At 38.4% G+C, this 15794-nt stretch overlaps 2 protein-coding genes and 1 non-coding gene across 3 annotated transcripts; all 3 read left to right on the top strand.

The window, feature by feature from the left end:
- Window positions 1-98: 98 nt before the first annotated feature.
- On the top strand, window positions 99-10033 carry LOC116293102 (transcription initiation factor TFIID subunit 4). Its single transcript, XM_031700500.2, is given in 12 exon segments — window positions 99-284; window positions 286-1239; window positions 2866-2955; window positions 3491-4116; window positions 4846-4900; window positions 5470-5587; window positions 6124-6254; window positions 7024-7149; window positions 7290-7346; window positions 8123-8245; window positions 8868-8921; window positions 9470-10033. Coding segments are annotated over 12 exon segments (2550 nt in total). The 5' UTR covers window positions 99-134; the 3' UTR covers window positions 9536-10033.
- Trnas-aga (transfer RNA serine (anticodon AGA)) lies at window positions 4490-4561 on the top strand. The gene has a single exon. It is a non-coding gene; the product is annotated as a tRNA-Ser (tRNA).
- Window positions 10034-11323: 1290 nt separating the features above from the next.
- On the top strand, window positions 11324-15794 carry LOC116293096 (solute carrier family 52, riboflavin transporter, member 3-B). Its single transcript, XM_031700492.2, has 2 exons — window positions 11324-12575; window positions 15328-15794. The coding sequence occupies exons 1-2, from the start codon at window positions 11406-11408 to the stop codon at window positions 15511-15513; spliced, it is 1356 nt and encodes a 451-aa protein (XP_031556352.2). The 5' UTR covers window positions 11324-11405; the 3' UTR covers window positions 15514-15794.

The raw sequence follows: 15794 nt of genomic DNA on the forward strand, positions 1-15794 counted from the left end.
ATTTAGCGTCGTCTTGAGCCCTCGTGTATAGCTGGACAGCAGTAATAATGTATAGTATTATGCGTAAGCGCAGTGGCCATCCCATAATGCTAGTAGTCCCTTTTAAACTAGTGCATCAATAGAATGGTGGTCAAATGGCGTCGTCCTTTATCGATGACCTTCTCGGTAAAAAAATCGACGAAAATGAAGTTAGTGCGATGAAAGGATCGTTAGAAAGTCAACTAGCGTCATCTACAGTTACTAATTCGACTCCACATGAAGTAAAGCCAGTGTTTTCTCAGGCCAAGTCCACAACTTCCCAAGCCAATGTTACAAGTCAACCGCCCGAAGCAAAGCAGCCCAATTTTAAGCCAACCGACTAACATCCGATCAGCGATCGCGACTCAGAGAATTCCTGTTTCGACGACAGTTATACACATAGCGCCTAGACCGACTCCTAGTACAGCTGTTCCGTTAGCGCCTAGGCCAAATACGATGACTGTGTTAGCTTCAGGAGCCGGTGGAAGATATGTTATAAACGCCGCGGACTTGTTGAACAGGAATGTTAACGTGATTAATGCTTCTCGTCTTCTTGCTCCACATATGGTGACGGGAGTCGCAGTGCCTGGTCAAGGGCAGGCGATCGCTCCCCGTATTATACAACAAATCCAACCTTCATTAGCTGGAGTACCTATGGCACAAGCCAGAGCACAAACTCCAGGAGTACAGAAATCTACAGATAGTAAAACTGGAATGATTTCACTTAGTCAAGCACCCATTCATTCAGTAGCAACTGCGTCGAATACTGGCGTGACGTTTTCTACTGTACCCAGACCTAGTCTTCAAGTCCAACCCAGCGGAAACAGAAACTCTATTCCTGGAAATGCTGCAATCCGAATGCCTGCTCCAGTGCAACTTGTTGCAAACCACCAACAAGGCAGCTCACCTATAAAAAATTCCAAACAGGGTCTAGTAGCCAGCTCTTCCAATCCATCCATCACTAGCATAAGCTATCAAAATAGCACCAACACAAACACTGTAACCACATGCACTAAAACCATACCCAGGCCTACCACTCCTATTGGTGCTACCCAAGTCCCCATTGCACAGCCTCCGGCGAATGCCATTAATGCTCATTTAGAGGCAGTAAAGGAACAAGCTTCTAAACTCAAGAATTTTTTTAGCAATTTGATAAGGCTTGCTTCTGAAAAATCTCCAGAAGTAGGACCGGCTGTAAAAGACTTGATCCAAAAAGTCATGGTATGTATGAGGGTGGCTTGGATTTAAATCTGAAACATGATAATATTCTAATAAATATTCATATATATTTATAAAATATTTGAAATATAACAAGCTCATTGATTGGCTGGCTACCATGTTTATATCAGAGGACAGAGACACACTTGCACAAAATTGTTCAAAAATATTCTACAAAACCAATATAAAATGACTGCTTATGTCTTTTGATATAAACATGCTGGGAGCTGTAGAGCATTCAAGAAGAAAAAGAAACATTCAGTTACGCCTCATGTTCCTAAGCTTGCTTCTTTCTTGCCCTATAGCTCTCACTGTGTACCCCCACCTTTTACAAGGGCATATTAATTTTCAAATTTAGCAAGGACCTGAAGGCTATGGTAACCTATGCTCAGGGCAAATGAATATATTTTGGAAAGGTCGAGAGTAACCTCTAAGTTTTCACATTCTTTCTGACATCAGTTTTTACATTCTTCCTGGATTATATCAAAGAGTTATTTCTTAGCAAGAAAAATAGAACTTGGAGGGCATGTCCTCTCCTTTTTTTTCAAAGTTTCATATCTCAATCTGGAAATGAGTCCCTGCTTCTTTTTTTTTTTGGGGGGGGGGGGGGGGGTTCTCCCTATATCATTCTGTCTCAAAGTGTATCTGTAATTTAGCCATACTCATACTTAGTTCAGGGCATAGTTTGTTTCAGGGTTTGTTCTATTTATCAGTAAGAACCCAATAGTGTATCAGTAAGGACCAAATATAATTTAATTTTCTTTTAGACTTGTTTCATGTTTGTCAGGGACCTGTTACTATAGGCAGTATTTTTTTTCAGCAAATATTTCCATCCAGCCATACTAAAGAAATCAATAATGTGTTAACACCATCAAAATAATGATGAGTTAGGTTTTGAATTTGTGTTGACTGATCTGGTGTTTGAAGAACTCCAAATACTCAAGTAGAGGTCATGTGACTTTCAAAATACAATACAAATCATCAAAACAGAGTGGGACAATAATGTCACTTGACTATTTGGAGCTGTCCAATTGGTCATGTGAGTTAATTGTATTTCAAAACCAAGTGGATCCTTATATTGGCGATGCCAATAGTTTAGTAATTTTAGTAGCATAACTTTTTTAGCAATCTAGTAATATATCTATTGCAACATCTATATTATTACATTCATTGATGATAAAACCAATCAGAATTCAGGAAAAACATTGTATATCTGGGGCTATTCCACTGTTCCTTCCCATCAGGCATTGCAGCCAATGTGTATTTTCAATGGAGTGGGATAAAACAGTTACACGATGCTTTCTTGTGACATTCCATGGAATATTGCATTTGTCATTTGTATTTTTCCTCGTAAACACACTAGGGGATACTAGAAAGTACTAGATACTCTTCGGATATTCCATGGTATGCCGCTCAAAACCATGGACCTCTTACAGTGCAGGCACCTTGGCTAAAACTTAATGCGTTTCAGAATGCAGTTACAGAGGTTTAAATGGAGGCTTTCATTCTTAAACAAATATTTTCATTCTCATGAGAATAAAAATGGTGCCATGTGATCAAGGTCCATTGTATAACAAGTATATATATTTAATGTTTGAGATTAATACTTGTCAATTTGAAATCTTACAGGAAGGCAAGCTGACAGAAGATGAATTTGCTTCTAAGCTTCTTGAAACCCTCAGCTCTGGACCTCAACCAAATCTTGTGGGCTTTCTCAAGGTATCATTTCACCCACTCTTTATAAAATCATGTATTTGTAATGTAAAGTAAAGACTGACAACTTCAACACTACAAACACAATTTCTTCAGACCTTCACTAAATCATATGAATTTTCAACACAAAATTTAGGCTTACCCTGAACAACAAAGAACTTGAAACTAGAGTATTCCAACAGCCATGCACTACACATACACAAGTATGAGCTACAGGATTTTCTTAGGCAAACATTTTAGATTACAAACACTATAGCCATGCAACACAATTAGCACTAAATATTTCCTCTTTTACTCCGACGAAGGACTAGCGTCCAAAATGTCAGTAAGTTTTTTCATCTTTTCATGGTGTATAATTTACCTTTTCATCATTACTGTTTCATTAGAAACACCGACGCAGCTCACACTAGTTTTTAGCTAGTTATATCTTCTAAATATTTTCTATTGTCTAAGTAGTTCTATTTAGTACTAATTAGTGCAAAATGCCATACGCTTTAAGTATTTGCACTCTACCTGAGTATCACATTTCTTTGCTCATTAGAAAGCATTGCCCATGTTACGAGCACAAGCAGGGACACAGATTCTCCAAGTTGCCCCTCAACAGCAGCAACAACAGCAGCAGCAACAACAGCAGCAACAACAGCAGCAACAACAGCAGCAACAACAGCAGCAACAACAGCAGCAACAACAGCAGCAACAACAGCAGCAACAGCCACCACATACACAACAACAAGTACAAATAGCAAATTCACCTGGTCAGAAGATACTCTACTACACTCAATCACCACAAATTCAACAGACTATATCATCTCCCCAACAAAGAATAACTACACCTGCAAAAACACAACCACAGCAGCAATACAGACTGCAACTAACACCTGAACAGCAACTAATGCTTATGCACAAGCAATCAGTTGTAACATTAACTCCAGCACAGCAACAGTTGTTACAGCGGCAGCAGCAGATCAACTCACACCGGGTCCTTATAGCAGCATCAAGTGCAGGTTCAACCTCTGGAACACAAGTCCCAGCACGTAATATTTTGCTGCAGGCAGCACGGCAAGGAAGTTCTGGGATGAAGACAGTCGTTTCACAGTCCAGACCCCATCCAGTCGCAGCACAGGGAGCTGACAAGTCCAAGCATAAGCCACATGCTGGTATTAGCAGGTAATAAAAGTTAGATATAAACAGAGGTTTGTTAGCCACTGGTAAAAAAGAAAAACAAGGATATGACCAGGACAACAAGCTATAATTTGACACATCTTGGTTTTTGGCTTCATCAATGATCTAATCTGATGATTTTTAGGTCAACAACAGCCTAAAAATCGGGTTCGTTTCCCGCCAAGGGCATTTGATATCTTTCTCTTATTCTCTCTAATTCATTACACACACCAAACGCATAATTTATTACTACTACACCATGTCTATCCTTTGCATACATATTTACGATGTTCATTTTACCTATAGAGACAAAATATCACTCTGGGATCCTCACAAATACCCTACATTTCATATTCTGGCTGCGTTACCAGCGTGGTTGGTCCTTGTGGTGTAGTGGTTAACACATCGGACTAGAATACCGAAGACGTGGGTTCAATTCCTGCCAAGGACATTTGTTATTTTTCTCTTATTCTCTCTAAGCCAAAAACTCAGACGTCTTGGGCTGTGTCGATTGATTTCCCCCTCCACCACAACTTATGCCAATACTCTATCAACTGAGCCAACCAATAGGAGAATAAAGTTTAAATTTCATTAGACTTTTTTTCAAAAACATTGTGATAACAGACATGGTATGATAGGAATGTTAGCATGTTCAAGCATTCTGAATTAAACTACTAAAACACTACAAATCCTGCTCTTTGATTGATCTGGCTTTATAATTTTTTTATTTTGCAGTAGTGGGGATGATGATATAAATGATGTCACTTCAATGGCTGGTGTTAATCTCATGGTAAGTTTTTCCAAGCAATCTTCTTTAAGGTAGAGATTGCTTTTACGAGAGATTGCTACACACATTTCATATTTCCAGGTCCAAAAGGCTCAAAAAAACGCTACAATAAAGCAAGTTAATCAAAGATGTAAACCTCCACCACAGGCAGTGTGTGTCTGGTGTGTACCTACCCATAGCATGTACTCCAGACCAAACCCAACTTTGATTTTTGAACATACATCTTTGTGGTGCTATGATTTTTATTTAAAAACCCTGGATTAGGAAAGGTATATTTTTATTGAACGGTGGAAGGGCTGGCATATTTACAGTAAAGCTCAAAATAATTGTAGCCCTCCCCCTTTCACTCAGTAATAAATTTATGACCCTCCTATTAAATTAACGAGGAAACAGCTTTCGTCCAAATAAAAAGGTTTGACGATCCACAAAAGTTCAAACTATTACTGATAAGCCTCCACTCAGAAGTTCCAGTCTTACCACCCCCACCCCCACCCCCGCACTTACCTTCTTACCTTAGCACCTTTTTGTGTGTGTGTGTGTGTTAAATGTTTTACGCGTTTCTTGTCTTACAGGAAGAAAGTCAGAGAATCCTTGCTATAAACTCAGAACTACTCAGCTCTCAGACCAGAAGTTGTCGAGATGAGCTGTTCCTGTACTCAGAACCACTCCAAAAGAAATTAGAATCACTAGGTAAGGTGCCCTGTTTGTCAGAAATAAAAAAAGAGTCAAGTTGATGTGGTTTAGTGGCTCTTTTTGGAATGGACCGCTTTCCATTCATCTGTTTTGTAATGGTCTTCCAGAAGAAAGAAATGTCATTGATACTAACTTTTGAAAAGCCTGGCTGTAAGGATGTCTAAAGCTGCTAAATTACGGAAATCTGCTTTACTATTGTTATTTTTGGTCATAAACGTATCCAATGTTTTCTGTGGAATTGTGACTTCCGGTTTTGAAATCGCGTGGGAATCTAAATGTCGGGGCTTAGAATAACGGCCAGACATCGGACAATGTCCGGCCAGAACTCGGACTTTTCCGCCGTCAAATCTTTGCTCTGCCGGTCATTTGAGGTATTAATCAGCTAAAACTAATTTAGATGCAATGTAGATGTACAGTAAGTTTGCGCGCTGGGGTTAGTGGCCATCATCCAACAAGTTGTAGTAGTTGGAGCTCCCGCTCTTCTACAATCAGGTTAGGACTAAAACCATGACTAAATGTATTTTATTCTGCAGTCAGAAAACGAGGTATAACAGGGCTCCCTCAAGATGTCTGTGGATTGATCTCACATGCAACTCAAGAAAGACTGCGAGATATCTTGGAAAAGCTGTCAGTAATAAGCTTGAATCGGCCTGAGAATTACAGGGTATGTTTGGCCAAGGGAAAGCGATAATATTTCACAAAAAGAGAAAAGAGTATTGTTTTTACTGAAAGGATTATCTGAATGAGGAGTATGCTGGTTTTCTAATGCAATCAAACCTAAAATAATGTGTAGTGAGCAAGAGATTATTGCAAAAGTTCGCAAAATATATTTTTACATTTTCGACGTGAAGTTTAGAGTCCAGGGGTGCTTACCATTTACCCGGAAAAACTGGAAATTCCGGTTGGAAAACGAAAGATATACGTTAATCGAATCGAAAAGTTCAGGGAGACTCAGTCTTCATATTGAGGTAATCCACTTTTCCCGGCTCTTGTCGGTTATTCCGATTGACGCGTGTACCATTTTTTGGAAGAAACATTTTCCCGCTCTTTTTTACCATTAGCAAACGAATTTCCAACCGGATGGATTGGATGAAATGAAAAGCCCCCCGTTATCGAGCCTGAGGGAAAATAAACTTTCAAATTTCACCGATACTGACCTAAAATTAAACAACTTTTAGCCTGATCAGAGTCAGGACACGTCTAGCTCACAGTTCGAACCCCGAAACAACCTCTTGGCTGATCAAAGTCAGGGCAGACTAACTCACAGATCGAATTCGAATTTAGCGTGTTAGGCTTCGGGGAGGGAGGAAAAGCGGAGATAAAAACCATCAAAACAAGGGAGAGAGACTTAACAAACTCCATTCACATTGTGAGAGGCAAGTGCACTTGTTATGGCAAATTATTTATTAATAAAGTTCGTTAAATTTCTTCAGGACGACCCAAGATACGAGACAATATCCGAAACCAAAGCGCAGATACGAGTGTTTGAACAAATAGACGAGGTGGAAAGAAAGAAGAGAGAACAAAGAGAACGAGAAGTACTGATGCGAGCAGCAAAGGTAACAAATCAGAACGGTCTTTAGGGTGGGTGGGGTTCGGGTGGATTCTTGGTTTACTCTCTTTTCTATCTGTGTGATGTTTGTAAGTTTATAGTTGCATTAAGAGGCATATTGATTCTGACTTTCAAATCGATTTGCAGAGTCGATCACGACAAGAAGACCCAGAACAGGCGAGACTAAAAGAAAAGGCAAAACAGGTACTTACTACAAAATCTAATCTCTCATTTTCTTCACGATTATTATTACCTTCCTTTCATTCTTCTCTCCTTCCTTCCTTCCTTCATTGCTTCCTTACCTCCCTCCATCCCCGTCCGTCTATCCACTGATTCAGTTGATACCATACCTCCATACCTTCCTTTCATTCTTCTCTCCTTCCTTCATTGCTTCCTTACCGCCCTCCATCCCCTTCCGTCTATCCATTCAGTTGATACCTCAAACTGTCATACGTGTGACATTCATACTATCGTTTTCCACGCTTTACGCCTTATCAAGAGAATATGAAAGGCAGGTCCTTCATGACCGGTCACTTGACCTTAAAGATACGGTTGACCTTGTAGATACGCGGTTGACCTTGTAGATACGCGGTTGACCTTGTAGATACGCGGTTGACCTTGTAGATACGGCTGACCTTATAGATACGGCTACTGTAGACTGTCTAAACATTCCTTATCTGTAAGTCACTTCAAACAAGTGCCGTTTGGCTCTTTGAACGAAATACGTTCCGTATCGATGGTTTGCAAGCATTCCTAAGAGAGTTAAAAGACAAACACATGGCGGCCATTGTGGTACCGTTAACAATGGATCCTGATGAGAAATCTTATGTTAAATGGTACCAACATGGCCGCGTTGACGTATAACGTGCAAACGAAAAATAGTCATGTCTGGATCATTTTCCAGATTTTACATCCTCCTACTCACTCGTAGAATTCCCCTGGTATATTTTTATTAACTCTGACTTTTTACACGAACATAGCTCCAACAAGAGGAGGAAGAAATCATTCGCAAACGAGAAGCCAACAACACCGCCCTTGCTGCCATTGGACCACGTAAAAAGAGAAAACTAGATGAAGCGTTAGAAGGTTTTAACCCAAATCAGGTATGCATCTGACACTTAGATTTGTGTTTTAGATTTGCCTTAATCACTCAATTGAAGAATCGTTGTCGGGTTCAAAAACATAGAACATAAAAGCTGAGACCGAAATGGCACATGGGAAATGACATAAGTATATTACAATTTATTCATTTTCGCCATCCATGCAGTCGGTTTAGAATGCCAAACGCGTATCAAAAACAGTGGATGATGCCACGGGTCGCCGGTCACTGCATGCATCTAATTAACGTACTTCTTATTTTGGTCTCAGCTTCTATGTTCTATGTTTCTGAACCCGACAACGATTCATCAATTGAGTGTATACTTACTTCGATAAAGTTAGTCACCTGAAAAGCTACAAAGTTGAGACCGATAAGGATTATGGGTAGATACATTTTACATGTTCCAACCATTTGATAACTGCTGATGGACTTGCACATCTTTTACCAGTCACAGTCTCGCCTCTTCTGAGCATCCTCAAGCTGCAGTTTGTATCGAAAAGCTTTACTTGTTTGATATGAAAAGTTTCCCATGATCCCCAGTAATCTCAGTTTTCTAGTTTTTTGGTGACTAACTTTATTAAAATAAGTAGACTCCTTATCACTTATAGTTGTTCCTCATATTTTAGGGTTCGTCATCGCCAAGCGCAACAATTAATTCCCCTCGCGGTGGAAGACCACAGGTAGGTTTAAAATAGAAACAGTGTTCAAAATGTTAATCAAAGTATTATGATCATCCGGGTGTATGTAATCGTGAGAAGGACTGTTTGAAGTGACTGACGTTTCGACAACCTGAGCGGAAGTCATCTTCAGAGTTCAAAATGTCATCTAGTAATAGGGATTTTTCAGTATGACGCAATTTCAGCCCTAAAGCTTACATTCAAAGATGCCAGTATCAGGAAACTGGCTTTGCTTTAATACCAGCAGTTTTAGGGACGTAGTGGGATTCCCAAAGTTGGGGGCGAGGGCGCGCGTTTTGGCGGTAAAGTTCCAAAACCACAAGAATTCCATCATTTGATTATAAGCCAATAGAAGACCATAGAATTTAATGACATATTGGCTTTTCTTGTTAAAAGTAATACTAAAATTGGAAATCTAAATCTTAGAATGGGGCGTTCCCTCTCTCCTCCCTTCAGTAAATCACTGAGCGGTTTAAAGCCCTGCCCCCGAAAATTCCTAGCCAGCAGAATAAAGAAAATCGCTGTAATCATTCATTTATTTCTATTTGTAGAGAACACGGCGCATTACTTTGAAAGATCTTGTATTTGTACTGGAACAAGAAAGAGAAGTCGTCTAAATCCACCTTACTATACAAGACACTCCTGAAATGAGCCAAAGTGCACGCTACAGATTCCACCAAGTGCTTACCAAGTGCTATGGTTCCGTTCGTCAAGGAAAGGAAGGATTATCACGCCAGCGTATCTAATATTAGGCTTAGAGAATATACTATATGGCGTGGCAGAGAAGTCTTCCTATTAGACCAATCTCCTATTTTTTATCATGGGCTTGTGATATAGACGTGGTAGGCATAGACCACAGGTAACCCACTGAACAAGACTGCAGCCTCGATCGATTACTATTTACAAACTAGACTGTGTGAGATCATGAGGATTGTTGTCTAATTAATCTCCTATTCATTTTACGTTGTGCTGGGCACTAATTTGAAAATGAATATGAATCATCTTGTAGTTCATTGGATGACAGTTCTCTGACCGTCAGGATTTGAGGGCGTGCCACAATTAAACGTTACGTCAAAATAAACTAGAATTTAGGAGCGATTTACAAATGAACAAAACGTTCTTGCATTGTTTTCTCTATTTTCTTATGACGCAATCAACTTAAACACCCTCAAGTAATAACGGTCAAATATAGGCTATAAAAAGCAGTGTGTAAAATTATCAAGTCCTTATCGTACTCTTTTTCGTTCTAGGCCATCAAAAAACGTGATGGCGTGTATTTTATTAACGCCCTAACTTTATTCGTTTTTTTACCCAAACTTTATACTCTAAGAGCCAGTGAGCTGGCAAGTGTTTTGCGTCCTCGATGTAGATTTGTAATGTTCAAGGTACAATGTGTACACACCGTGTTAATAAATAATTGAATATATAGTTAATAAGCCATTGTTGACCAACATCGATAAAAACAATAACGTAATACAAGGTTTTATAGACAATTTAAAGTAATTTGTAAAGTTTATTATTCGGCTTTCGTCCACTCTCGTAAATAAATAAAACTCCTGACATAAAAAAGAAAAACATGTTTTGGTTTCCATGGTGACGTTTCCTCGGTTCGTTCGACTACCAAATATGGGCCCGGGAAAGTGGGTGTCGTGTTTTCAAGTAATAAGCCTGAAGCGAGATGACGTTTTACCACCGACTCTATACCATAATAGTTCTTAAAATTCTTTATATTAGAATTTTTGATTCTTAGAGAATACAGGAACAATAGTCATAATTAAAGTAAGAACAAAAGCAGTGTGAAAAGGATTATGTTCTAGAGACGGGGGTAAAACGTCATCTCGTTTCAGGCTTATGAAATTTCGACCATAAGCTATAGAGTACGAACACTAAATGTGTGCAATAGTTATCGCTATTTAGCAGTAAATAGCACTAATTAAACAAAAGAAAAATATAATTAGCATAAGATAACACTATTTAGTGATATTTATGTTGCACACTTTTAGTGTTTGTACTCTAATTGATGGAAACTATTTTTACATTTGCGGCCTATTAAGTGGGTAAACTCCAGTTTAAACTCTCATAAAAGGAAAGCATGAATCATATGTAGTATAAATTAAAAGGAAGAAGCATGCCCTGGTGGTTTATAACAGAGGGTGTACGTAGTTGGTTTCCATGGAACTGTTCATCATCCAAATGAATGTAATTGCAAATTTTAACATGCTAGTTACAAACGGAAAAAGACCTTAAACTCAGAGAAAACCCTTACAATCAATGGAAAAAGTGGATGTTGATCAGAATCGTGAGGGGAGGTGTGAATGCAGATCGGACTTTTTCTTTAGAGGGTTCAGCTGACATCTGTCAAGAGCGCGGGCTCAATGTTATTACATAACATTCGTCATAAAAGAGTCCGTTCACGTTCCCTCGTGAGCAGAGTAAGTTGGACACAGAGCAGATACAGTGAAATTTGACCTATCATATTAGTCGATAATGGCTCAATCCAAGAAAAAATTTGAACGCTTCAAGCAGAAAGTTCAAGAAGCATGGAAAGACATCTCTTTGATCACTTACGTTCTCGTGGTCCTTTTCGGTATCGGTGCTTGGGTCGCCATTAATGGCCTTTGGGTGGAAATGCCGGTCATGGTTCAAGAGATACCCGAAAGTTGGTCCTTGCCGTCTTATTTAACCGTTATCATCCAGCTTGGGAATATAGGACCTTTGGCCTTCACTATCCTTAATCTTTACCATCCGAAAAAGATAAACGAAGTTTCTGTGACGTACGTCCTCATCGTCATCGGTATTTCGTCTTGTTCACTTTTGGCTCTCTTCTGGAAAGAGACTGTGTATATAGCAGGAGCTGAACGTAGCATTGCTCTCTTGATTCTCTCGTTTTTCCTATCGACGGTCGATTGTACATCTTCCGTTGCGTTTGTACCCTACATGGCACGCTTTCGTGAGATTTATTTGAGTCCCTACTTCGTAGGTGAAGGTCTAAGCGGGCTCATTCCCAGCTTGGTAGCACTTGCTCAAGGGGTGGGGGAGGGTGCCACTCACGAGAAGTGTGCAACCCCCTTAACTATGAACACCTCCAATGCAACCAATTCAACCTCACAGAGCTGGGGTCCTGGTCCGAGGTTCTCAACAGATGTCTTTTTTTGGTTTTTGACTGGTATGATGGCATTATGCGGGATTGCATTTCTGGGTCTTAATACACTCCCTGTCATCAAAAAGCAGAAAGTTCGGAATAACTCGATGCATTCATCAATGAGTGATGTATATGAATTACAGAATATAGACAATGTTGAAGGCAGACTAAAGCATTTCATCAATAATCCAGTTATCGAGCAGTCAATGCGGACCAATGTCTTCCTCCTAATTCTCCTTGCCGTCATAAATGGACTAAGCAATGGCATTATCCCAGCTATCCAATCATTTGCCTGTATACCCTACAGTTACTACATCTACCTACTAACATTAACACTATCTAATATTGCCAATCCGTTGACGTGTCTGATATTCCCCATGATCAGAACCAAATCAGTACCAGTTTTAACAGTTTTAAGTGTTATCTATTGTACTATGTGTGTGTATATCCTGGTCATTGCCTCACAGAGTCCACATGTGCTTCTAAAATGCCATGATGCTGGTGCCGTTTTAATAGTAAGTATTCATTATTTAATGTTTATTTTCTATATGAAATTTAAACACAACTATGGAATATTCCTTAACCAATTTTGTTTAAAGTGACTCCTATTGTTACTTGCCTTCTCCTCCAAAATGGAAATCCTGACTGAATCTTAAGTTGCAGTCATGATTTCAAAATATTTTTGAAAGTAAGTAGTTATTGGGTCTTAATTCATTCTTCCATATTACGTCCTGATACCCATCTGCTACTAGAATCACATTCACAGTTCATATTGCTAGCTTAATGATCAAGACCGTTACCATACAACCAACAGAAGACTGTTTTAAACATAAGGGATGTATTTAGAAACATAAAAACGTAAGAATACAATATAGATTTTGAAAAACATTTCCGTAGTACAAAATGATATTAACTATAAAGACATACATTATTGGGAGTAGAGAATTCCCAGTACAACAAGCAAAACATAATGACTGGTTTTAATTCCAGGGAAGGGCATTTCTTTTTTTTCTTTTTTTATTCTCCATCAGCTTCATGGAAAAAAAACACTCCAATTATGAGTCCATGAGTCCACATTTCATAATTTTTAGTCCTGTTGTTTGGTCTTCTTAAATTCGTAACCCTTCTAACTGAAATTCAATCTCTTTCCTTTTGCTCTCTTCCCATTCTTGACACCAGCTGAACTCGTTTCCTGACTGATATCAAAATTCAGGTTTATTTATTTATTCATTTATCTAACTTTGCCTCGAGTTCAAAATATGAAGAAGAAAAATGATTCAAGTATAAATACAATGTCATGTTCTGAGGCGGCAGGGGAAACGGCAACAGTTAACGCAAATTTCTGTGGACTCTTATTAAAAGAATAAAGTCAGTGTCTTGACAATACATTTAGGGGTAGCACATTGAAGGTCTGGTTAATAATAACATTTCCCTTGAGGCACTTTTTTTTTCTCCATCTATTTTCAAATGACTTTTTTTAGAAATAGTCGAATGTCTTATCCAGCAATTAAAGGAGCTTTCAGCTCAATTATTAGTAAAATGTTAAATGACAAAAGGATTAGTGGATATAGGATAAAGGATAGTATTTTTCAAATATGTTATAGTGCATAGCTTTAAGACATAGGAACAGTAGGGAGAAGAAAAGCACAATTTACCATGACTATGGCATTAAAACACTTTCAATTGAAAAATTCTCTTTTCCAAAGTATTAATGGATGAAGGGAAAATGTATCTTTTCTGGCCGGCTGTTCTGGTTCGTTTTCAGCTGTGCTTTGTTTGCTAGACATTGGTTGGACTGTTTGTGATGTTTGGATATTTTTTCAGATGTGTAACACCTGCTTTTGTGCTATCCCACTGACTTTCACTTTTCCACTATTCCACTCTGCTGTTACCCTTCACTACTCTACTCTGCCTTATTCTAATCAACCTTTTTGTTTTTCCTATTAAGGAATTTCCTAGCAACCTATTCTTAGAAAAAATATTTAAAATAACAATGGCCGTAAGAAGTAAAATAAGAGACATTGTTGAGACAGTGGGTTCATTTGGACTTTAAGCTTCTTTATACTTGATTTGCCCTTTTTCAAGAGTCTCATTTCATAGCAACTTCTTATCAGCCAAAGTTCACAATATTATGGCTCAGTCCAGGGGACATTTTTTAAACATAAACTTACCCTAGTGTTAGAGGGGAGATGGAATGATAAAGGGGGAATAGTGGTGAATGTTTTTCTGAAGCTATACACGACATACGCTCATCATCTTGGAACTTTAATTCTAAACCTTAATAATTTTTCATGAGGATAATATTATTTAACAAAGAAAATCACTAGGTTGGAGGTTTGGAAATGCAATTTTAATTAGCAAAATTTGGGCAATTTGTGCTTTGAATTTCTCCAAGAATTATTATCAAACGCATTAATAATTCATAAGGAAAACAATAGAAATCACGACCATGAAGAGTGTTGTAAATCAGATACAGAATCGTGTTCATTTGCATAAACTTTAACTTGGATTTTCTTGGGCCGATTCACGTAATATTTCAAACACGCGAGAGAGTTCTTCATCCAATTTTTTAACTGACTTTGAGGTGTTTTGAAATTGGAGGAAGAACTCTCGCAAGTGCTTCAAATTACTTCTCAAACTCATGAATATTTCTTGGAGAAAATCAAGGAAAAAGTTTACGAAATTTAATGCAAATTAAGAACACATTTCCAAACCACCGTCACAGTAGTGATTTGCTTCACTTCTCCTCATTAATTATTCATGAGTTTTAGAATTTATTTTTGAAAATTTTAGTGAAACACAAAGGAACTAACCTAGACGTCTGATAAGCAATCTACAGTATTCGTGTCCGTGTTGTATCCGATGTACAAACTCTCGGCGACTATATGGGATACAACACGGCCACTCATACTGTATATATTACTTAATAGTTTAAGAAGCCATATCAAGCACTTGAAAGTAGTGTTTCATCCGATTTCCAAACACTGAGAAGTGAGTTTCAAAAAGCTCTGCTCCGCCTCAGTTTTTTCAACTCAATGTCAGTGTTTGGAAATTGGATGAAACACTCTTTAACCTGTTTGATATATTACTTTGACCTCCATGATTTTTTTTTTTTTTGCAACTACATTTAATATGCTCTCCATATACCCTACCCATCCCTCTCTTATTTTAATCTAAATGGGAAATAATTTACATTCCTGTAACACCCATAGGGGGTCGAATCAAACTGACTATTTTAATTTCTTGCATTTTTTCTTCTTTCTAAAGGTCTTGATAAGTGTATCAGCAGTTGCCGTAGTTAGTTACTGCAAAATTGCAATCAGCGCATTGATGCGTGAACAGGGTCGAAAGCATCTGCTGTGGTTTGGCATCAGCACTCAAGTTGGTTCATGTATTGGTGCTCTGTCCATATTTGCCCCAGTAAATGTCTACAAAATGTTTAAACAAGCTTAGTGCTAGAAATATTGAATGAAGTAAGAAAATATATATTTATTTGCCTATTTTAAAAATTTCATAATAGATGGGTTTTGTGGAAGCCATGTTGTGGGGGAACAATAGGAATTATATATTTTAGACCATCACTCCCCATAAGGTATCTCCCATGAGGTCTGCTCCAAATGCACTACCACTATTTACAACACACAACACTCAACTAACATTTTTTTCTGGAGAACCTGGAGAAAAGCCCTTGTGGCAAGGGAGAAAACACATCATGGCAAATTCAACTTACATGG

Source organism: Actinia tenebrosa, unplaced genomic scaffold, assembly GCF_029948245.1.
Source record: "Actinia tenebrosa isolate PJP-AT-01 unplaced genomic scaffold, QUT_ActTen_1.0 PGA_scaffold2__45_contigs__length_23673736, whole genome shotgun sequence".
Lineage (NCBI taxonomy): Eukaryota > Metazoa > Cnidaria > Anthozoa > Actiniaria > Actiniidae > Actinia > Actinia tenebrosa.